At 37.1% G+C, this 24,091-nt stretch overlaps 1 protein-coding gene across 3 annotated transcripts in view; it reads left to right on the top strand.

Moving 5' to 3' along the window:
- RELN (reelin) overlaps window positions 1-24,091 on the top strand; it is a 537,501-nt gene that overhangs the window by 346,021 nt on the left and 167,389 nt on the right. For all 3 annotated transcript variants that reach the window (XM_058725343.1, XM_058725345.1, XM_058725342.1), the window contains exons 13-19: window positions 5,347-5,459; window positions 6,883-7,091; window positions 7,972-8,100; window positions 9,124-9,233; window positions 14,214-14,280; window positions 18,879-19,112; window positions 19,776-19,937. In XM_058725343.1, the coding sequence (XP_058581326.1) occupies window positions 5,347-5,459; window positions 6,883-7,091; window positions 7,972-8,100; window positions 9,124-9,233; window positions 14,214-14,280; window positions 18,879-19,112; window positions 19,776-19,937 (1,024 nt within the window). The remainder of the gene's footprint in view (window positions 1-5,346; window positions 5,460-6,882; window positions 7,092-7,971; window positions 8,101-9,123; window positions 9,234-14,213; window positions 14,281-18,878; window positions 19,113-19,775; window positions 19,938-24,091) is intronic.

Genomic DNA, 24,091 nt, shown 5'->3' with positions numbered 1-24,091 from the left:
GCTTCATAGAATGAAGTTGTTCATTTTTTGTGTGAACCACACAAAACCAACTCTTGGTTTCGTTGATCTGCTCTACAGTGTTTTTAGATTCTATATTGTTTATTTCTGCTCTGATCTTTATTATTTCTCTTCTTCTGCTGGATTCAGGCTATCTTTGCTGTTCTGCTTCTGTTTCCTTTAGGTGTGCTGTTAGATTTTGTATTTGTTCCCCGCCAAGCTGAGCTCTGTCGTCTGGGGCTCAACAACTCTCCCTCCCATTGTCCTCCAGCCCTCCCGTTCTCCAGGCAGAGCTGTTAGCTTATAACCTTCCAGATGTCAAGTCCTTCTTGCTGTCGGAACACACTCAGTCCGGCCCCTCCGCTTTTGCCAGCCAGACTTGGGGCTCTGCTTGGCCGGCGGGCCACCCCTCCATCCCGGCTCCCTCCCGCCAGTCCGTGTACCGTGAACGCCTCTCCGCCCTTCCTGCCCTCTTCCGTGGGCCTCTCGTCTGCGCTTGGCTCTGGAGACTCCGTTCTGCTAGTCTTCTGGCGGTTTTCTGGGTTATTTAGGCAGGTGTAGGTGGAATCTAAGTGATCAGCAGGATGCGCGGTGAGCCCAGCATCCTCCTACGCCGCCATCTTCCCAGGATCCTCCAAGAATATTTTTAAAAATTTAAGGGTTTGAAGGGAGAAGAGAATGCCAAGCAAAGCCAGTATTTTTGAAAAAAAAAAAAAAAAGCAATTATAAATTTGCATGACATGTTTGAGGCAGGTGAATTTTCCCAGTATAACTGAATGGAAGGATAGAAGGGGAGCAGGAAAAGGGAACCAGAGACGAGTGGTGGTTTTCTTTAATATCAACTAAGAGCAGTTCAGATTCTCTTTCTCTAGGCAGCATGCAGCCATCAGATGATTTCTGTCAGTTCTGTGACACATTCTCATCTGTGTTTTAGAAAGATAACTCTGGCACAAGTGTGAAGGAAAGACTGAAATGGTCAGAAATTAGAGAACAGGAGACCAGTTAAGGTTAGGTAGGGTTGCCAGAGTGAAAGGAAGAAAAACAAAATAGCTTTTTAAATTTTTTTTAAATTGAGGTATAATTGACATACAATATCCTATTAGTTTCAAGTGTACATCATAGTGATTCGATAGTTTCATTTAAAAATAACTCCTATGATGAATCTTAGTTACCATCTGTCACCATACAATTATTACAATATTTTTTACTATATTCCCTATGCTGTACTTTTTATCCTCGTGACTTATTTATTTTATAACTGGAAGTTTGTACCTCTTAGTCCCCTCTACCTATTTAAATCTGAATTTCAGATAAAGAACAAATAATTTTTTGTATAAATTTTTTGTATTGTTCATGCAATGTGTTTTATCTGGCAACACTAAGTTAGGAGACTATTGCACTAGTCCAAGCAACAAAAGAATATAGCAGTGACAGTGGTAACAATGTGAAGGAGGGAACAGAAAATAAGCAGCTGAAGAGAAGGAACCAACAATTGAGGTTCACACCCAAATGACTATGGGGATTATGAGGACAATATTGGAAAGGACAGAGATTTCTTTCTTGGGTGAGTAGAAGAATGGTACCATTTCCTGAAATAGGAAATGTCCAAAAATAAATGAAGAGTAAATATGGACTAGAAGATTCTGACATTAGATGTGTTGAGGTTGAGGCTTCCAGAAAGCCATATGAAGGTGGAAATTCTCATCAGGGTCTGAATCAGATTTGAAAATCATCAGCATACAGGTGACAGTTGGAGCCACTAGAGTTGCTGTGTTCTCCCAAACAGAAGGCAGAGTAAACAAAGGGCATGAAAAAGGCTCAGTGAGAACCCTCATCTAGTTAAAGGTAGAAGGCATATATATAGACAAAGGATGCTGAGAAAGGACATAAAGATATGTGGGAGCAAGGTGCCATTCTGCACTGAAGAAGGAAGGGAAGAGTGTGGTTTGGGGGTGGGGATCAGCAGTGCAGGGAATGCCACAGAGAGGCCAACCAGGATAGGGGCTGAGAGCCCCCCCACTGACTTCGGAGAGAGTATCCCCCATGGTGTGGTGCATGGGAAACCCAGGTATGTAAAGTTAAAAGAAATAAAGACATGTGTCACTGAAAAAGGACCATTCCTTCAAGAAATTCATCAGTAAATAGAAGAATAGAAATGGGGTCTAAGATCTTGAGGTTTAGAAAGCAGAATCTAACAAAGGTGGTTTTCACATAAGATAGGATTTAATAGGACGGAACAGTAGGGTAAGATTGGGTAGGATAAGACTGGACCTGTAGAAAGACTTTAAAACTTTGGTAGCTGATGGAGAAGAAAGCAATATGGGAAGAGATCTAAGATTTGGTAGACAATTTATAATGGCACCTTAGGAAAATCAGTGCCTGGTTGTTAATCTAGGGAAGATCATACTCCCTTCCTGTCTGGCCCTGCCTATATGTTCTTCCTGGTTTCATCCCTGGGTTCATATCCATCTACTGTGCCTATTTCTGGAAAATTTGCTCAACTTTCAAAATTCGGCTCTGGTCTGTTTCCTTAATTCATACATTCATTCATTCATTCATTCATTCAACAGAAACTCATGGAGGGCCAGTATCCAACACTGTTCTTAGAACCAGAATGCAGTGAATATGACAAAAATAACCTAACGTACATCATTCATTCATTATTCCTTCAACATATTTATTGAACATCTCCCATAGCCCACACTGTATCTCTTTTCTCTGAATTTTGACTGCAATTATGGCAGCACAATACAGTTTACCACTAATTATCCTTCTTTGGTGTATATTAACCTTGTTTTCTTTGCTAAATTACAAATTTTTTGAGGTTGGGGCCTATTTTCCCTTAAGCCCAATGCCCTATACATAGTAAATAACAAAATCACTTTCCCAATATAAGTAAGTATCTTAAAAGCTACTTAAAACAGGACTCAAAATATTTTAAAACTGTCCATCTAGTATTTATTGAAATCTTCTATACTTGAATTGCTGTACAAAATGCCCCTTGAGTCATACCTTTCCACGATACATCAAAGCGAATGAAACTGAAGAAGGAATCTGTATCTTTCTGTACGAGCTGCTGTCACAGAAACTTCAGAGAACTGATAAATTGCCCCCAGAGGGATCTTTTAGATAAAGTCTGTCATCCTTTTAAAGTCTTGGCTCCTTTTGGACTTTCTTCTTCTGTCATTCTGGGCTGGATGAGCTCTCAAGTGTGTTTCAGCTCCCTCTGAAAGGCAGGTGAAGTTCATGAACTGTTCTTAAGAGAGCAGAGATTTACAGGGAACAAATCAATGAAATTAGAGAGTACTGATGGTTCAGTCCCTATGTCCCTGGGTATGTTGCTTAAATCCACACTGCCTGTGACTTTTCACCTTTTCTTTGTTCTTTTTTGTAAGTCTTTAGTATGTCCTTAATAAAGAAGTTACATTTTTTTAGATGGGAATTTAGTTTTCATGCAGATCTTTTCCCCCAGAGACAGTCGTTTAGGATGACTTTCCTAGCTATATTTAACCATAATATAGAAGTATGTAAGGAAATGCTAAAAATTATGACAGCAGATATCAGAATCCTGAAGGTTTTCTCTACAATTTGTTGCCCTTAAACAAGGACATCCTAACATCTGTTAGGTTGAGGGTAACATTATCACCGTATCTTCAGATTAGTTAACTCAATAAAATTTATTATATGCCAAATTATATATGTCTAACAGGTGTAACATGCTATATTTCTATGCTTTATGACTACCACCATCCAAGTTACTTCTGTTATTATGATCCTTCTTATGCTAATTAAGGTCTAGCTTTCTTACTTAAAACATCACATATTAGCAATTTCTCCTGATCGACCCTAATAACCCAGGATGAAATGGAGTAGACATTCCTCCTTTCCTTCCTCCCTCTCTCCCTCCCCCACTGCTCCATCAGTCCATCTTTCTTTTCTTTTCTTTTTTCTTTTCTCCTCTCTTCCTTTTTCTTTCTTTCTCTTTATTTGTCTCTTTCTTTCTCTTTCTTCCTACAGATGGTGTTCTAGAGTTGTTGTTTTTTTTAATTTTTTTTTCAACGTTTTTTATTTAGTTTTTGGGACAGAGAGAGACAGAGCATGAACGGGGGAGGGGCAGAGAGAGAGGGAGACACAGAATCGGAAACAGGCTCCAGGCTCCGAGCCATCAGCCCAGAGCCCGACGCGGGGCTCGAACTCACGGACCGTGAGATCGTGACCTGGCTGAAGTCGGACGCTTAACCGACTGCGCCACCCAGGCGCCCCAAGAGTTTTGAGGTTGCCTTACTGTCACTATAGAGTATTAGCAGCAGAAATTGCCTATAGATGAAAATTAACATTAATGGTGATTAATTTAAAAACTGGAGGGCATTTTTTGAAAGAGTAATAAAATTAAGAGTTAACGTTACAATTTTTGGACCATAAGGATAGAATATTTTCCAGGAAATCCATGTACATACCTACATTCCTGCTATTGTGATTGCTGCTGTTATGAATGATAATGGTAGGTGGGGAGACGTTTCTGGTTACACATGTAATCCTTTAAAATCCAGTTTCTGCAGACAGTTCATAGAAGCCAGCAATAGTAAGGATTATTGGCTGAATGCAGTAGTGAAAAGAATAGAGGGTCAAGGGCTAAAAGACATACCATTGACTCATGGCTTTTCCACCAATTAGTTGAATGGTTTTCAGTTTCAGGTACCTGTTCTGTTACTCAGTTTTGTCATCAGGATGATCTTAGTTACTTCTCAGTTCTAATGTTCCATTGTTTCATTTGACTGTAAAGTAGAGTGATACAGAATATTTATAGTTTGCACTCTCCCAACAACCAAATGAGGTACCAGAAGTAAAAACGAAAAATGTAAGATGAACTGCATTTAAAATACAAATACCAAATATATGCTAAACTATTGAAGATACTGTGTGCAACAGTTTAAATATTACCAGTTCAGAAATAGTTGATCATTTTTAAAAAACCATTATCAATAGGTTCCGAATTTTGGCCATTAAGACCTTAAATGTAAGGAAGTGATAGTTTATTAAAAAGCAGAGTACATCTTTTTAATGTGGGTTAAAATATGGACAGGTTCCACAGCTCATTGCAGACCGTCATTTGAGCAGTCTCACGAAGCACAATAGTTAACTTTGGTCTTCCCAGATATCAAGTCTTTGATCTTTAGCATGGCTCTGAACTATCTTTACAAATTATTTCCTTGGGTCTAGTTAATTTTATTTATGGTCATTCTTAAGTGACATCTGGTTTCTGTTGTTATTTTTTTTTATTTGAAAGCTAACACTATACTGTTTATGGATGCAGTTAAGTTAACAACTTAAATTTTCTGTTTTGTACAGGAGGAATTTGTGACCCTGGAGATTCTCATGAAAATGATGTCACCTTGTATGCAAAGATTGAAGGAAGAAAAGAGCACATTACACTGGATACTCTTTCCTATTCCTCATATAAGGTATATGTGCCAATCCATGTGCCAAATGGCCCCACTGTAGACTTCCCTAGACAAGTCAAAGTCAAAACCATGAAGTCCAAGCTAGATGCAGAAGAGAACACTCTGTTCTAGAAGCCCAGAAATTTGCCAGATTTCTTAAAAAGTGACATGGACATTGTAATACTCACTTTCCCCGCCCCCCCGATACAAAGGAAAAATGAGGTTTTATTGGGAAAAATGAATTAGACCCCACCAGAGATTATAAGATGGGAGACCAGTACTCTGACAATGATTTTTGTACCCAAGAAAGCCCTAAAAGTGGTTCTAATTATAAAGCTTCACAGACTTGTTATCAGGCATCATGGGCATTTTTCCAGCATTTTAAGATTTCCTAGGCAGAAGACATTGTATAAGTACAGATTATTACTACTTTTGCTTTTATTTTATTTTATTTTATTTTATTTTATTTTATTTTATTTTTTCTTTCTTTCTTTCTTTCTTTCTTTCTTTCTTTCTGGCTAATTATAGCCACTGAAATTGGCCTCTTTTACTTTCCCTTTGGATCTAGGACATCTGCAGGCTGTAGTTATGTGAAAACATCTTCAAAATTATGTGTGATGCTTGTCATTAGGTGTGGAATTATTTTTTTCTAGTGGTAGGTTTATTTGTGCTGAGACTACACTCACACATTCATTACTAGTTAGGCTTTTCTCCACATTGATGGCACCCTTGGTACTATAAAGAGCTTGAATATAGCCAGCACCTAGCATTTCATGGTTTCAGTTAGAAGACAGGAGATTAACACTGAGGCTAGAATAGGGAACAACCAGAGAAGGTATTCGCACACTCCATCTGCTAGGGTTACCCAAATTATCTCACGTGGGATTTCATAATGGACTAGTTTTCCAGCTGTGACTAGCTAGGGTTACACCTGCCCTGGTCATCTGCACGCCACAGACCAAACGAGTTATGTAAGTTATCATGGGTTAACTTGTTGACTCTGGCAGTTACTGCCTAGAGTCATATTTTCAGAATACCTAGTTTGGCAATGGTTGGTACCATACAAATTCACTTTAAAAGAGGACTGATGATAAAGTATTGATGCGAAGTTGCTTTTGTCTTGTGCCAAGGTCTATAAAATGGATACCTATGCTTTGGTAACTTTAAGGACCTTACCCTCATTTATCTTCAGGTAGAGGGGCCCTGATCAGTACACACAGAGAGCTCCAGGTGCCTGCAAAGGAGGAGTCCTAAGTGACTCAAACAAATGCCCACTGAAGACCACATCTACTACCCGAAATAACAGATGGAACACACAAGACCTCCCCTGGTGCTTAACATATGGCAGTTATATGCATAGTAATTGCAAGCTTGAATCTAGGAGAATTCTCACAGACTCATGTGGAGGGCATTACGAATGATTTTGGTTTCCTTTGTTTTGAAGGTTCCATCTTTAGTTTCTGTAGTCATCAATCCTGAACTTCAGACTCAGGCTACGAGATTTTGCCTAAGGCAAAAAAACCATCAAGGACATAACAGGAATGTCTGGGCTGTGGATTTTTTCCACGTCTTACCTGTTCTGCCTTCTACAATGTCTCACATGATACAGTTTTCCATTAATCTGGGATGTGGAACACATCAGCCTGGTAACAGGTAGGAAGCCCTATTTTTTGAGTGTGTGAACCAGTTAAAAGTGAACATGTGGGGGAACCTGACTGGCTCAGTTGGTAAAGCATGTGACTCTTGATCTCAGGGCTGTGAGTTGAAGCCCCATGTCGGGTGTAGAGATTACTTAAAAAATAAAATCTTAAAACTAAAAAATGAACATGTGGACTTGGCTATTAAGTCGGAGCAACTTCTCAGTAGGTTTTCAACTGAATTTTTAATGAAACATCCTTTAAAAAAAAAATACACACTTTCCCCCAAAGAAGAGCTCTTCAATTAATATGCAGAGTGTGATTGGATAATTTTAAGTAGAAATGACTTCGTTCTAAGAGCTCGGTCTTAGGTATCAGAAGTGTTTGCACGCGCTGTGGCAGCCGTCCATGCTGACAGATTGCTGAGAGAAAAGAAAAACAAATAACTGAAGGAAAGCTTGACCCCATGTTTGTTAGTGACCCCCTAATAATAGGCACGGAAATCAATTAACACTTCAAGAGCTATGACTCCTGCGTTTCACTTCTCAGAAGTGTTGCTCGTGTCCTTTCTAAGAATTTTTTGAGTCTCACATTCACAGGATGAGGTGGCAGTGTGAGACGTGGTAATTGCCTTGCCATCTATCAAATTGGAGAGCACAGACTCAAGCTACCATTTGTTGGCTTCAAAAGATAGTTCATTTCTATAGCCGTAATTGAACCGTTTGCCCTTTGAAGGCTGGTCAGACTTCAGTGGAGGGGAGAACAAGGATTTTGGACACAGCATCTTAAAATTTGTTACACTAGTTCTGTAGGTGTTTACTGTACTTAGCCAGAGGTGAGTCATTTCATTTTGTTATCTTTGCCCTTTTTTGTTGTGCTTGTTCTGGTGTTATCAGTGTCAGCCTGGAGTTTTCCACCAATCATGGGCGTTCCTGGTCCCTCCTCCACACTGAGTGTTTACCCGAGATCTGTGCTGGACCCCATCTCCCCCACAGCACTATCTACTCCTCCGAAAACTACAGTGGGTGAGTAAATTCTCTGAGATATCAGGAGATTTGAATTCATGTTGTGACTCAAAATCTACCAATAAGCTCGAGACTAATAGTTTTTCATAATAAGTAAGGAAGCTGCTTTCTCTTCTTCAGGTGATTTAGGAAGGATCTCATTAAAACAAACAAACAAACAAACAAACAAAAAAAAACGACAGTAACCAGTAAATCTGATGCAGGATCACAATTTGTAGGGTCATTCATTCATTTATGCTCTTGGCTTTTATATTTTGGATATATATAACTTAAACTTAGACATAAGTTTAAATTCTGTGTAGTGATTCCATGGTTATTGCCAAAAGGCTTCTTGCCAAACTACTTACTTAGGGAAAGATGCAGCATAGAGAGGTGGAAGAAAGTTAAGCTGTGCAATTGAACCAGGTTCAAATCCTGGTTCTGCCATCTACTTGGGTAATGATATTTCCTCCCTAACTTTCCCCTTTTTCCACATAAATTAAGGACAATGATACACCCCTTTGAGGGCTGTGCAGAGAATTAAAGATGACTGCCAAATACTTACCACCTTACAGAGTAAACACTGGATAAACCAATAAAAAAATATTTCCAAGCATGGCAAAATTAAGTTGAGAATTATTTTCTTTCTTAGCCTCTATTTAAATGTGCATAGGACCAGGGAATAGCAAAAAATAGAAAGCAATCAATGCTAATCAGCCCCATGTCTGCACAGATGCTTATCCTCAAATAATATCTGAAGTCTGAGTATTGATGTAAAAATTTCTTAAAGGAATATCTAAAAACAAAACAAATATCACTTGCTAATAAGAACAAACCCATTACTCTAGTGTGATATGAATGTTTTTAGAAGTTATATGCTTGTCTTAAAACTGTAGTCAAACTCCACAGGTGAATTTAAAGACTTTATTGCCAAACTTTAGTGCTGTCCCAAGCATACAGAAACTACAGCATCAAAAGCATGTAAAATAGGTTCAAAAGATGTGAATGTAGTTTTGAAGCTGTTTTGTGCTAAATTTCTTGCAGGTGGAACCGAATAACGATTCCCCTTCCTAACGCAGCACTAACCAGGGACACCAGAATTCGCTGGAGACAAACGGGACCAATCCTTGGAAACATGTGGGCAATTGATAATGGTTAGTTTATGCCTGTCATAATCACATGCCATTGATGTAGAGTCTTCCTGTGCTTTTGTTCGTTGGCACAGACTTAATCACATTTCTAAGTCATGGTCTTGCAATTCATTAAACGCCCTTTCTTCCCTTTCTCCTTTGCATTCCGTTAGAAGCCCAGGGATGCACAATCAGAAAAAAAAGGCAGCAGAGTCAGCAATATTAGATGCAAGAATGTTTCAACATACAGAATTTAAAAGCCCTGAAACTCAAATTCACAGTTGATGACAGGGGATATCCTAACATTTTCTTTGAATGTTTTACACAAAATTAACATAAATACTTACCATACTGCATGTATTAAAATAAGAGCCATTCTTCTCTTAGTAACTACCACAACATCTGGAAAGCTTATCTTTTAGATGCAGACACCACACATTAAGGGAACATCATCTCTCAAATGAAAGTTCTGAAGTGAAACTTCTACCTCCTTCTCAGAAAACTGTATAACAAGAAAATTTAGATATACATAAAATATCCTTTGTTATCATTAATTTTTAAGCGAATATTTGATCATTTTTGCATAACTTTAAAGCCAATATCACTTATAACAGGTGCACATGAGAGAAGATATTTTAAGTTATTGGGATGCATGACTCAATTTCTTATATTTGTTGTTAATAGTCTGTTTTTCTTAATAATTCGAATTACAGGAAGAGTCATCGATTTCCTATTTTCAGAGTATATCAATTTGACTGAAAAGTTATACTACAAGGAAGTAGAAAGGGAGGGAAGGAGGGACAAAATGTCAATACTTAAGCAAACTTAGCATAGCCACTGACTTTGATCGATTTTATAAAGTAGGAAAAGCCTACTTCATTCTTTCATGCTGATTTTCCATGTTTTAATAATCTTTTTGCTACTTTGAATAATTTAAAAATTGATACACATTTAGTGGAATGCATTCTTGAAACTCAGGAATAACTTCAGGCAAGAAAACTTACTGATGAGCCAATGTAAATTCTTTAAACACTCTGTATTCAGAGAAGACCAATAAAAGGCCCAGACTTCAAAGACCACATTAGTTATATAGGTATAAACATAGTATGTTTGCAAAACCATCTAAAGGATTAATTTGTTTAAAAGAAGTTTTGGGCGCCTGGGTGACTCAGTCGATTAAGCGAACGGCTCTTGATTTTGACTCAGATCATGATGTCATAGTTCAGGAGCTCAAGCCCCACACTGGGGCTCTGTGCTGGTGGTGAGGAGCCTGCTTAGCATTCTCTCTCTCCTCTCGCTGCCCCTCCCCTATTCTGTCTCACTCTCTCCCTCAGAATAAATAAAGAAATTAATTAATTAATTTTAAAAATGCAGTTTCTCCACTGGCAGAACATTTTGCATAGCATTTGAATTACAATGCCTGTTCACTAGTTCTAGGGAATAAGTATGTACCTCTGAATAGTGGGATATGGGTGACTTTTCCCCTGCTGTCATACTTTTTTTTTTTTTTAATTTTTTTTTTCAACGTTTTTTATTTATTTTTTTGGGACAGAGAGAGACAGAGCATGAACGGGGGAGGGGCAGAGAGAGAGAGGGAGACACAGAATCGGAAACAGGCTCCAGGCTCCGAGCCATCGGCCCAGAGCCTGACGCGGGGCTCGAACTCACGGACCGCGAGATCGTGACCTGGCTGAAGTCGGACGCTTAACCGACTGCGCCACCCAGGCGCCCCTGCTGTCATACTTTTATGGGTCCTATAATGAACTTATATTACTTTGATAATAATCAAAGAAATCAAAAAACCAATACTAAAGCAAATGAGGAAATTAAGAGTGCTGTGAAGCACATATAAGCCTATGAAAAGAATATCTAAATTTCCTAAGCAAGGCAATTACTAAGTCAGAAAGGGTCCCACCATCTTGTTTTGAGTAGAATGAGAAAAGGTAAGAATATATGAAAAGAGCATGGTTAGCACTGTATGTCAGATGCAAAACTTGGGACAGAATCATCTCGATTCTGTTATCATTCTATGTGTGAGGTGTTCACAAAAAAAGATCTGCTCTCCGGCTTCTTCATGAGGCTTGAAGAGGACATACACTCAGTCTTTCCCAAGAGAAATGTGTGCCAACTTGCCAAACAACACTTCTGAAATCTCTCCCACTTCACTATGGAATGCCAAAAGGATGTCAAGGAAAACAAACATAGACAAAAAAACAGGTCAATATCTTACTTTTGTTAGGCATGTTTTCCCTGCTAGTGTGTACAGAAAGTATTTTCAGAATTATCCTGAAATTCCTAGCAGAACGGAAAATCCTAGGGCAAAGTATGTTTGTTAATCACTTTCTAATATTCTCAGCTTGATTAAATTAATAATAGGGGTAAAAACAAAGCTGACCTTTCCACACTCATCGGAAAAAGGAACCTATGAACTTATTCATGCTGTGAATCCCGATGACACCAGTGTTTGCAGGGAAGGATGACACGATTCTTAATTGCAATTTTTTTCATTGACTTGAAGAGTCTTGTTTTATTGTTGACATTTTTTTTGCAGTGGAACCTTTTTGAACATAGGTACACTGTAGGGCAGCCTCCAGAGTGACCCTGCAAACTGCAATGAAGCACTTACAGAACTTAGAATAAATCCTTCTACAACCATAAAATCATGTTCTGGGAACACAGTCTGTAGGCTTTTCCAAGCTACAGAAGAGTGAAGCCCTTTCCTGATTTCTCAGCACTTTGCTGTCTAGTGGAGCCCAGCAAGGCAGATGGAGCAGGAAGGATTCTTGACCCCAATATCATGATGATCATAACTGTATGGTTCCAGGCAGCCTGCTAAGCATGAACATTTCATTTACTCTTTCCTCCAAGGATTATTATCCCACTTTAAAGAATAGGGACACTGAGGCTTAAACAGGATAAATCACTTATCCAGAGTTTCCAAGTGAAACGGGAATTTGAATCCAGGTTTATTTGACACCTAAAACCCATAACTTTAACCACTCAACCTGCTATCTGCTGTCTTCCTCAACCATCAGTTTCCTTCAGCCAAGAGTTTTTCCTGGCCTGCTTTGCATCACACTTGAATTACTGGCTCCAGAGAACAAGTGTTTGTAGGAGCATTGGCCACAGGGAAATTTATTTTAAAATGAAATCATTTAGGGATGCCTAGGTGGCTCAGTTGGTTGAGCATTTGACTCTTGATTTTGGCTCAGGTCATGATCCCAGGGTTATGGGATCCAGCCCCACATTATGCTCCATACTGAGCATGGAGCCTGCTTGAGATTCTCTCTCTCTCTCTCTCTCTCTCTCTCTCTCTCTCTTTCTCTCCCCCCCCACCACCCCCCGCTCCTCTCCCATACCCATGCTTGCTCTCTCTCTCTGTCTCTCAAATAAAAAATAAAAATAAAATGAAATCATGTAACTATTTTGGCATGATTACAAGACAGAAAAAAAGATGATAATGGATGGCAAATCTGTGCCTAAAATTGAACATGTGAGGTCTTAACAACTGTTGCATCTCTAATTCCTCATTGGTTTTGTTCCCTTTTCACACTTTGTTATGTTATTCATTGTGCTGATTATCAAGAGGCTTAATATGTATAAATATATTTGAGCCTGAGTATCTCAGAGCCTACCATTCAACCATTAGGAATCCTTTTCTTGATATTCCAGTGATTAGAATTTAGGTTTATAACATCGTTATCAGTCAAGCCCACCATTTAGGAAAAGATATGCATTTCTGAGAAGACAATGCACAACAGATTTTATTTTAACTCCCCACTTCAGGAAGGATGGGTAATGTTTAGAAGGATATTTAACAATCATCTGCAAGATGTTAATAGATTTCTCCCAGATAAGAATGGAAGTTATAGTTGTTTTTTGTTCAAGTGCGCAAAGGCTTTATTGGAATTGGGATTTGTATTGACAGTAAAGGGTTATAGAGCCACACAGAACAGGAAACAACTTCAAAATCATTACTGTCACTCTCCTAAAATCCAGCAGATAATTCCTGTCATAGAAAATTTCTGTCTCCTGAACATATTTGCTTCTAGTTTATATACTTTTGAAATGACAGTTCTCTCCTCTCCCAAGTCACCCCTGTCTCTAAGCCTTGTAAATTGTCATTTTATCTTGCAAAGCAGTTTAAGAATTGAGCTAAACTCTTCATAGTGTAACCTATGGCTTTCAGTGTTTCCCCTTCCATAGCAAGGAGATGCATTATATTGGTTATTGATAAACATAAGAGACATTTATTCCAACCCCATCAGTTGTGTCAACCAACTATCCTAGAAGGCAAAACCTGGGATTTATTTATTTAATGACGTTAGTTGAGATCCTGAATCAGGTACTGGGATGGGCCTTGTCAAGGTAACAATAAGCAGATCAGGTGGTGACTCCGCACTCACAAACTTATGGTCAACTGGCATAGATAGATGTTATTTAAGAAAAGAAATGTACACAAGCATATACTGCAAATTATAAAGATTATTAAGAGAAAAGTACAGGGGGCTATGGGTTTCTAGCAGATAGGCTCATCTAGTGCAGATGGATTAAGGAAGAGTTAGTTATAGTTTTTAATTAAATTATAATGTCTCCATTTCATGATATATCAAATTGGTCCTTTGAAAATTAGTTCTACCTAAAGAAATTAAACTGTAGAACGTTCAACTCAGAAGCACTAATATTCTTCCTGAAATCATTTTAGCCAAAGAGACTCCATTAAGGAACCCAAATCATATGTTCATACCTTTTTTTTTTTTTTTGCTATGACACATTAAAATCTTGAAAGAATTAACTTAAAACATTTCCAGCAAATTTGTAGCTAAGCACTTAACTTGTCACATAGTGCTCTATATGTCACCCTGGATTCCTGTGTATAACATGCATTTAATGGACTAGATTTCATGGGGGTTGCTTCACAAAATTGATTCACATGCTGATGTTTTCTTGGTTTTTCCACTTGTTTTGCCTTATTTTTACTTGCTGTTTTTTCTCTGCCTGCAGTTTATATTGGTCCATCGTGTCTCAAATTCTGTTCTGGCAGAGGACAGTGCACTCGACATGGTTGCAAGTAAGCATTTTAAAGTAATAATTATACTTCTTTTTTTTTGATTACGTACTTTATATATTGAAGCCACAAGTCATTTTAACTTGTTTTAATTTCCATTTTAGGCTTTTGAGGTCTTTTGAAGGCCAAAGTAGGATACTCCAAATTGAATTTAAGCATAATAGAACATTAAGTGTGTTTTGTAAGTAGAAATTGATGAATAAATAACTTTTCTATTAAGCTAAATTGTAAATAAATTTAGCATACCTCATGTAAATTTGTGAACAAATTTGAATTCTTCACAGTTTGATGACTGCCTTTTCTGTCTTTGGTTACATTCTTCAATATGCTATTGAAGCTATTGAATATGCTTCAATATTTTAATTCCTAGCATGCTTTCTAAATGAATTATGAAAATCATTACTGACCCATAAACCCAAGGCTAAAGGAAACTGGAATGAGCCAAATTTAGCAGTTTGATAAGAAAATTCATCTTTGAGTATAATTCTGCAATCTTACTTACCTTTGAAAATCATTTGGGTCTTCAAAATGATATATAAAGTATTTTACATGATAATGATGTTGAATATGAAATCTGAAATTATATATAAATAGTTAATATCTAGTCACCACTGAAGCATTGTGTTATGTTTATAACGAGAATTGGTATTCATATGTATTATGTCATTCCCATATTAACATTTAATTATAAAATATTTGGGAGATTCCCAAAACCACAGACAATCTTGGTTATACAGCTAAATTTTCAACAACTGATCATCTAGTTTGTCTCTTCTTGTCCTCCAAACAAAAAGAGTAGTAATTAATTAATGGAGAACTCATAAAAGGAATTTCTGCCTGATCATTTGGAAATTATATGTATGAGGCAAGACACTTGTCAGCACTGAGAGTAGAGGGTCACGTTAACTTCTTAACTATGTTGCAGTGAATTTAATTAACAAAGAAGTCACTCTGCACCATAGAAAGTATTAAAGAATTGAAAAGTTCCTATTCATATTCCAAAAGTGAAGAGGCACCTAGTGGCTCAGTCAGTTAGGCACCCAACTCTTGATTTCGACTCAGGTCATGATATGGTTCATGGGTTCGAGCCCCGCATTGGGCTCTGTGCTGATGGTGTAGAGCCTGCTTGGGATTCTTTCTCCCTGTCTCTGTGCCCCTTTCCCTTTCTCTCTCTTTCTCTCTCTTTCTCAAAATACATAAATAAACTTTAAAAAAATTATTTAAAAAACCAGTGAATATGTGTCTCTGTGCTTCTGAATAAAACCACCAACTCCCACCCCAAAAGACTGACTCATTAGATCTGTGAAGCATTATCTGGTGTTTTCCTCAAGTTATTATCTTCATCTATTGTCCATATCCAGGCCATCCTCTCCTTAAGTGCATTTCAAATAAAATGAACACAAGAATGCCAGACATCTTTGTAATTCCTGAAAGTTGTCCTGAAAAGTTCTGAAAACAAATTATCTGAAATGACAACTGCTTTTATTAATGAAAATAGAAAGTGCTATTTCTAAAAAAAAAGTGCTATTTCTAAAAAACCCATCTATAATTACAGTAATTCTACTTCATACTTCATTTTTCGTGTACAATATCCTGTTAGCATTCAGTGGTTTTATTAAGGCAACCACCTATGTCACTCATGATGGATGCAAACAGAAATCTGAATGGCCCTGTTATGCCTTTGGGCATTGGTTTTTTGTTTGTTTGTTTGTTTTTTAACACCATATATCATTTTGAACAATCATGGCCTTTTCCTCCTAAGGTTTTGCAGAATATTTTCACCAGTTATAACTTGAGTTTTTTTTCCCTATTTCTGATGACATTTTACATAATATTCAATGGTTTTGTTCATCTGTGGCTGCGCTGTTTGACTACTACATCCTTTTAAAAAAATGTTTTTTAATGTTTATTTTTGAGAGAGAAAGAGACAAAACCTGAGCAGGGGAGGGAGAGAGAGAGGCACACACACACACACAATCCGAAGCAGGCTGCAGGAGCTGAGCTGTCAGCACAGAGCCCCATGCGGGCTTGAACTCCCTAACTGGGAGATCATGACCTGAGCCAAAGTCACATGCTCAACCGACTGAGCCACCCAGGTGCCCTGGTGACTACTACATCCTTTTCCGGCAATATATGCTTTGTCAAGCATGAACAAAATTGCATAGAAAAGGAATTTATATTCGATACCATTTATTTCTCTTAAACAGATGCTTGAATTTGGGGCCCCTGCAGCTTTGTTTCTCTTCTCACTTTGCTCCCCTCATCACTGCTATTATTTGCTACCAGGATTCCACCTCTCCTGCTGCCTAACATGTTTTTGCCTGTGTGCAATACTCAGGCCTGGATTTCTAAACTGATAAGTCTTTATTCCGATAAGCCCACCCCTGTTAGAGGTTCTAGTGAGAAGGGCAGAAGGCATCCTTTTATCTTGACATTCAAGGTGACCATAATGCTACACTTGAGGATGGGTAGAAAAACCTGCAGAGGATATATTTAGAATCAGGAGAGCCTCATGCCATTCCTGAAATCTCCTGTTACCCTACTGTTTCACTGCAAAACAAAGACTACAAATGTATTTTTAAATATATGAATGGAATCCTTATCAACATTGTATCCCAATTATATAACTTTTGATTAAAAGTACACTTCCAAAACCACTAAATGGGAACTGACTCCAGTGTGAGTCTTCTCTAAATGATCACCAATTTCTGTCCAAACAGTGGTCCTAAGAAGACACATTTAAGATACACAGAAATGCATTTGCCCTGAAATGCCGTGGTAATACACATATAGTTCTCCAATGTCAAAATGTGTCTTCTTTAGCTAATTTGTTTATCCTTCTTGGAAATTACTTGGCTATTCACAGTTTAAATCAATGAGATAACATGGGAAAGAAGCAAACTGTGTGAGGCTTATTTGCATGCTCCATAAATACTGTTTTTCTTTCCCAATCCCATCCCTAATGCCAAGACAACCTTCAGACTTCATGCTGTAGTAGGGTCCAACTTCCTTGATAACATGATGACGACTGTAAACCTTCTCCCTCAGAATATCCAATACACATTTGATACACCAGTGCTAAAGAAGTAGCTTTCAAAGTTATGCCATAATATCACTTCATTGGTCCTACACTGCTTTATAAATGCTTCCAATTTTAGGAAGTTTTGAATGCTTAGATGAGCACTCCTTACCCCACCCAAAAAAAGACACCAATTTTATTTTATAATGGGTGACATAGTATATATATAGTGAAAAAGAAATAGTACAATGAAAATAAAGAATTTAAAACTAATTCCTGATATGTAAATGCCTTAAAATATAAGAGGTTTCTGATATTCAACTAGTGAGTTATCTGTGATGAGTGTCCTAATATAAATATAGTAGAAGGTGGGGCGCCTGGGTGGCTCAGTCGGTTAAGCATCTGACCTTAGCTCAGGTCATGATCTCATAGTCCGTGAGTTTGAGCCCCGCATCAGGCTCTGTGCTGATAGCTCAGAGCCTGGAGCCTGCTTGAGATTCTGCGCCCCCCTCTCTCTCTGCCCCTTCCCCACTCACACTCTGCCTCTCTCTGTCTCAAAAATAAATAAACATTAAAAACATTTTAAAAAATACTTTAAATATATATATACATATATATCTATATATATAGATATATAAAGACATATATATGGTAGGAGACAAGTTGTGTGGGGTTTATTTTGTTTTGTTCTTTTTCTTGAAACACTACTATTTTGGGATTCCACCGTGGGGCAGCACAGTTCTGCTAAGGACATCTATCTAGGTGAAGGTGTTCACATTCCCCTTATAATGTCAACCTAAGTTTGAAATAAGGATAGATTTATTTTCCAATCTTTTCCAAATATTTCAAATAATTTCTATCACAAACGTAATGTGTATTTTTACATTTGTTCTTAGAGGAAATTTATTCTAGATATCTTTGGAAGTATTTTTTATTTATCTTTTATGAATTTAATGAACATCATTATGAATAAAATTATATATGTAATAATATAACTTTTACAAAAACTTTACATTGGAAATGTGCACAGATGTAGATGCATTCACAGATGAATCACTGGCATTGGTTAAAGATGAGTGCTGAATTATTGTTTTAATCAGAAGCTTTTTATAGCAGGGCTGTGTAAAGACTATATTCTTTTGTAATATTTCAGTCAATTGACTTTATCAAGTCTTCAAATTCAGTATTTTCCGGAGACTAATGAGCCTCACCTATCATTCAATCAAATGCTGGCCCCTGGACTTCCTCCTCCTTGAATTAGATTCATGGATCTCTGTAAGGACCAACAGCTTAAGATATTATTTCGTGATATCTTGGGGCGCCTGGGTGGCTCAGTCAGTTAAGCGTCCGACTTCGGCTCAGGTCATGATCTCACAGTTCGTGGGTTTGAGCCCCGCATTGGGCTCTGTGCTGACAGCTCAGAGCCTGGATCCTGCTTCAGATTCTGTGTCTCCCTCTCTCTCTGTTCCTCCCCCACTCATGCTCTGTCTCTCTCTCCCCTTCAAAAATAAATAAAAACATTTTTAAAAAAAGAAAAATAGAAGATTTAAAAAATATATATATTTCGTGATATCTCTTTCAGGTGTGACCCTGGATTTTCTGGCCCAGCCTGTGAGATGGCATCCCAGACATTCCCAATGTTTATTTCTGAAAGCTTCGGCAGTTCCAGGCTCTCCTCTTACCATAACTTTTACTCTATCCGTGGTGCTGAAGTCAGCTTTGGTTGTGGTGTCTTGGCCAGTGGTAAGGCCCTGGTTTTCAACAAAGATGGAAGGCGTCAGCTCATTACGTCTTTCCTTGACAGCTCACAGTCCAGGTGAGTTAAGGCAGGGTGGAATACACATAGAAACCAGATGCTAATGATTGAATTTAGATCTATTTATTTTCCTTTTTTTGTTGTTGTTGATATGTACATCTTTCGATTTTTAATCTAGAGAGAGCTTACAGTTAGTTGCTATAGGGTTAATTTGTCCTAGTTTTTAATAAATTAAAAGGCTTACTGACGACTTTAAGATACTAATGACTGACTGGTTTTTAAACATATGAAATGTTAGCATCAAAACTGTGTTCTTAAGCCAAGGGCTAGTTAATTATTTATGTAGTTTTATTTATTTGACAGCTTGCAGAGGCTGATTAGATTTATTCTACATCTTCCCTTCCCCCAGTGCCTCATAAATAATGCAGTAAAGGAATGATTGGCATTTTAAGTGTATGTACACAAGTGCATAGTATACAAGTATGTATAAATATATACTCATGTTTTGCATGGATATATCTGCATATAAACGTGCATTGACCTCATCTTCTACACATATTCATACATCTCACAGTGAAATTACTTACATTTTATAAGAGATGAGTAGAAACATGCAGCTTTTGAGTAATTCATTTAAATTTGTTTGAAATTCTTTATAAGCCAAAATGAACATTATGATACAAATGTTTATGCATACGCTAATTACAGACAATTCATATCTAGGTTTCTCCAGTTCACACTGAGGCTAGGGAGCAAGTCTGTTCTGAGCACATGCAGAGCCCCTGACCAGCCTGGTGAAGGAGTTTTACTGCATTATTCTTACGATAATGGGATAACTTGGAAACTCTTGGAGCACTATTCATATCTCAACTATCATGAGCCCAGGTACGTTGGAAAGCATTTGGAAAAATGATTAGAGTGATATCTCCTTCCTGGGGAAATCATCAGTCAACTGGCGTAGATCAGATATTTTTCCATTGAGAGATGGTGAGGACAAAGATTAATGTGTCTTGTAATAAAAAACTAGCAAGCCACATTCTTCTATTTCATTTGTCTTACTGATTTCTGATAATTTGAAGAAACTTGTTCTCATATTTTGAAATATACATCTAAGGGAAATATTTTGATGCCTAGGAAAGAGAAAAATAGTTAACACTATTTTCCTTATTCAACTATACTGCAGCCTATTAGATATGATTTTGATATGACACTAAATTATAAACTCTGTTAACAACTATTTGTTAGCAATACATTATAATATGTTATAATAAATCATATGAGACAATAATTCTAAAACCGGATAACAAGTATGTATTTAAAATTTGCATGTAATATGTAGAGTCCCTGCCAAAGATTGAAGGGTGAGGATATTTTTAAAGTTCTTTCTTCAGGGCACTTCTGTTTTTCTTTAGCTTATACATTTCATAATCTATAGTTGCAATTGTGAGATTTAAGTTTTACTTGAAGCAGAGGCATCCTTCGATGTTGTCAGAATAGTAATCACCACTGGTGGTACATTTTTAGCAATGCCCAGAGGGCTGTCTCCCTTTCTACGACAGTATTGACCTACTCACTGAAATTCTTTAAAAAATTGCACAAGAGGAGGATGGGAAAATTAAATACCACTAGAAGAGGTAACACTATGGCTACATTCACAGTTAGTGAAGAACTAACACCATTTGCCTTCCTGGAAGTACATTTTGATCACAGGGAAATATGAAAGAGAGCAAGGGTTTGGGGCACTGAGGTTTGCATTGGCACTGTGGCAAAAAGACAGGGGCACTGATGCTAGACTTTATATACTGAAAGTTGTTGCCTAGAGCAGTCCCTATATTTAAGTGTTTGTAAACAAATGAGAAATTTAATTTTCATAGAAAAGAAAGTAGCATGTAACAGAGAAAATAGCTAACAACTGTCATGAGTTGTAATTGTTTACATTATAAAATTTAAAAACACATGAGATGTGTTGAGTGTTCCCTGTAAAAGTAAGTGAAAGGCTAACCTCAACTTTCTCATTCAGTAGACAATATGAATACCAAAAACACACTTCACAGACTCTCCATAGAAAACATTAAAAGACAATTAAATGAAAAGCAGGTTGATAATAATGAAAGCAGGACGAAAATATCACTGTCCTAAGTTAACTTGGTCTAAAACACAATTTTTTCTAACAAAGATGGACAGCTCCAAAATTCAATAATCAATCTTTATCATGAAATTTAATTAATCTTTGTTGATATGAAAAATAATTACACATTAAATGTGCTATTGCAAAGGTGCATTTAATCTTGCCTGCCATTTGACAGCAACATTTTTCTTCTAAGCAGAATCAACATGGCTTTCCAGAACTAGGTATGTGCATAGCTTGAAAGATTAAGATCCGAGTGGAGATTTTTTTTTAAAAGAGAACATGGTAGAGGTGTCAAGAACACTTTTATTTTCAATTGTATGTGTGTCTGCCCGTGAGACTCTTCCTCCATCCCCCTCTTTCTTACAAATATTAATAAAAGTGACATGGCAGAAGTAGAATTTGATCTATTCTGGATACTAAATTATATTTTACATGATAAATAATACAAACCATGTAAATTCTTCACAGGAGAGTTAAATGTATCTTGATGCCTTTAGCCATTTGCTGTGTTTTCTTCAGTCTAAATTGCTGTCTGTAACTACTGTCAATTCCATATTGTCCCTTCCTGCCATGGCTGTTCCAAAATGAAGTATGACCCATAAATTAGATATTCTAGTTAGCTAACCACTGTTACTTCCAGCCAATTTCTAATAATTCTTTTCCCTATGAGTCACTCAGTAAGTAAAAGAACTCTGTCTGCTTTCTATTTATAAATTTTAAAGCCTATACATTTATCTAAGTTAATCTTTTAATTCAAACTGACTAGAACGTTGTGAACTAATTGGCATTTTCAATGTAAAACTTTATATCACTGCTGAAACTAAAATTATTCTAGATTTGTCTTAATTATAGGGCTTGTTTCTTATTCTAAAATTTTTATAAAGCCTATTTTTATTTTATTTTTGTTTTGATTGCTGTATTTGATTACAAAAATTTATGAGCTTAGTATCTACCCCAAAAGGAAGAACGATACAGAAAGTTGACCCAAATCCCTGGGTTCCCATCCAGGAATCTTCTGATCAAATGGTTCCAAAGGTATTGTAATGAGCTGATGCCATATGCAGAGTGGTGGAAACAGAGATTCCCACCCCACCTCATGATAGGAAGTAATTGTTAAGAGTACAGGCTCAAGAGCCATGCTGTCTAGATGCAGCTCCTGGCATTGCCACTTAAAAGCTGCTTAACATTAGAGAGAATATTCAACCTTTTTGTGTCTCAGTATTCAAATTTCTATCAGGGTATAGTGACAACGTGTACTTCATTTATGCAGCAAGAATTTGTTGAGTTTTTGATGTGTGCCAGATACTATTCTAGATGCTAAGACATGATAGTGAAAAACCAAAAAGTGTATCTGACTTTGGCATAAGGACATTATTCCAACTTCACAGATGAAGGTGCTGAGGAACATAGAAGTTGAGTACCTTCCCTGCAGCTGCAAAGTTATTAACCATTAGGTGTCAGAGTGGGGACTTTAACCCAACAGTCTGATTACAGACCTGTAGTCTTAATACCATTGCCAAGGAAAATATTGGTCATTTCAATTACTGTTATCACACACATGTATGTATATGCACTAAAATAAGAAAATAAAGGAAAATAAACTTTAAAGTTGCCTGAAAAATTCTACTTTTCAGTTTTTTGGTTTTTGGGGTTTTTTTAAAGAAAGACAGTGCACACATATAAGCTGGGGAAAGGGGCTGAGGTGGGGAGAGAGAGAGAGAGAGAGAGAGAGAGAGAGAGAGAGAGAGAGAGAGAATCCCAAGCAGGCTCCATGCTTGGCACAGAGTCTGACATAAGGCTTGATCCCACAGCCCTAGGATCATGACCTGACCTGAAATCAAGAGTTGAACAGTCAACCACCTGAGCCACCCAGGCACCCCTCAGTTGTTATTTTTAAATTATATTTATTTTCATCAGAGAATAGTAACTGCTTTTAAAATTATTATAAAGGAAAATTATAATTTTCTAATAACATGATGATCAAATTAAATGATTAAATTAATGCATGATTTTTTTCATTATTGAGCCAGTTTGAATATAGTTTAATTAATTTCTTTACATATTTGGTATGTTAATATAAATAAATATAGTTATTTGACTATTTAATAAAAATATTTAGAAATTAAAGTGAGGGGCGCCTGGGTGGCACAGTCGGTTAAGCGTCCGACTTCAGCCAGGTCACGATCTCGCGGTCCGTGAGTTCGAGCCCCACGTCAGGCTCTGGGCTGATGGCTTGGAGCCTGGAGCCTGTTTCCGATTCTGTGTCTCCCTCTCTCTCTGCCCCTCCCCTGTTCATGCTATGTCTCTCTCTGTCCCAAAAATAAATTAAAAAAAAAAAAAGAAAGAAATTAAAGTGAAAATTACTAAAATACTCAATTTAAATTTTATTCTTTCCTTCTAATAAATTCACATGGGTAAAAAAAATTCACAGATTTAAAGTTTTTAAGACCAAAAGTATTTAAAAGTATTTAAAAACCATAAAAATTACTGCTCTGTCTTTTTAATTTAAGCACTGTTTTTAAATTTATATTTCTATATTTGAATAATGATTTTTCCTTATTTGAAAAGTACGTTTCTCCCATTGCAAAAAATTCTGCCTGTTTTTTACTGGTCATTTGTATAATTAATAGTGATGAAGATCATGTTATTCTATCCCATATTTCCATATACAAATTATTTAAAGAGAAAATAGGCATTATTTTTAATAACTCTACATAAGAAATTACATTTCCATGGTTTTAACATTTCTTGACACAATAAGAAGAAACACAATACAAATATGAAAATCAGTCTAATTTCTAATTCATTCCAGCCTTAGACACTGAAGTTTTTAAATAATTTGTTTCTAAGTTACCCAACTAGTCACCTGTCTTAGGGAGCTTTCCTTTGCTCACTAGGAAAAAGACTC

Source organism: Neofelis nebulosa, chromosome 4 (assembly GCF_028018385.1).
Source record: "Neofelis nebulosa isolate mNeoNeb1 chromosome 4, mNeoNeb1.pri, whole genome shotgun sequence".
Classification (NCBI taxonomy): Eukaryota; Metazoa; Chordata; class Mammalia; order Carnivora; family Felidae; genus Neofelis; species Neofelis nebulosa.
Note: the sequence above shows the minus strand (reverse complement) of the source record. Positions and strands in the feature narration are given on the sequence as shown.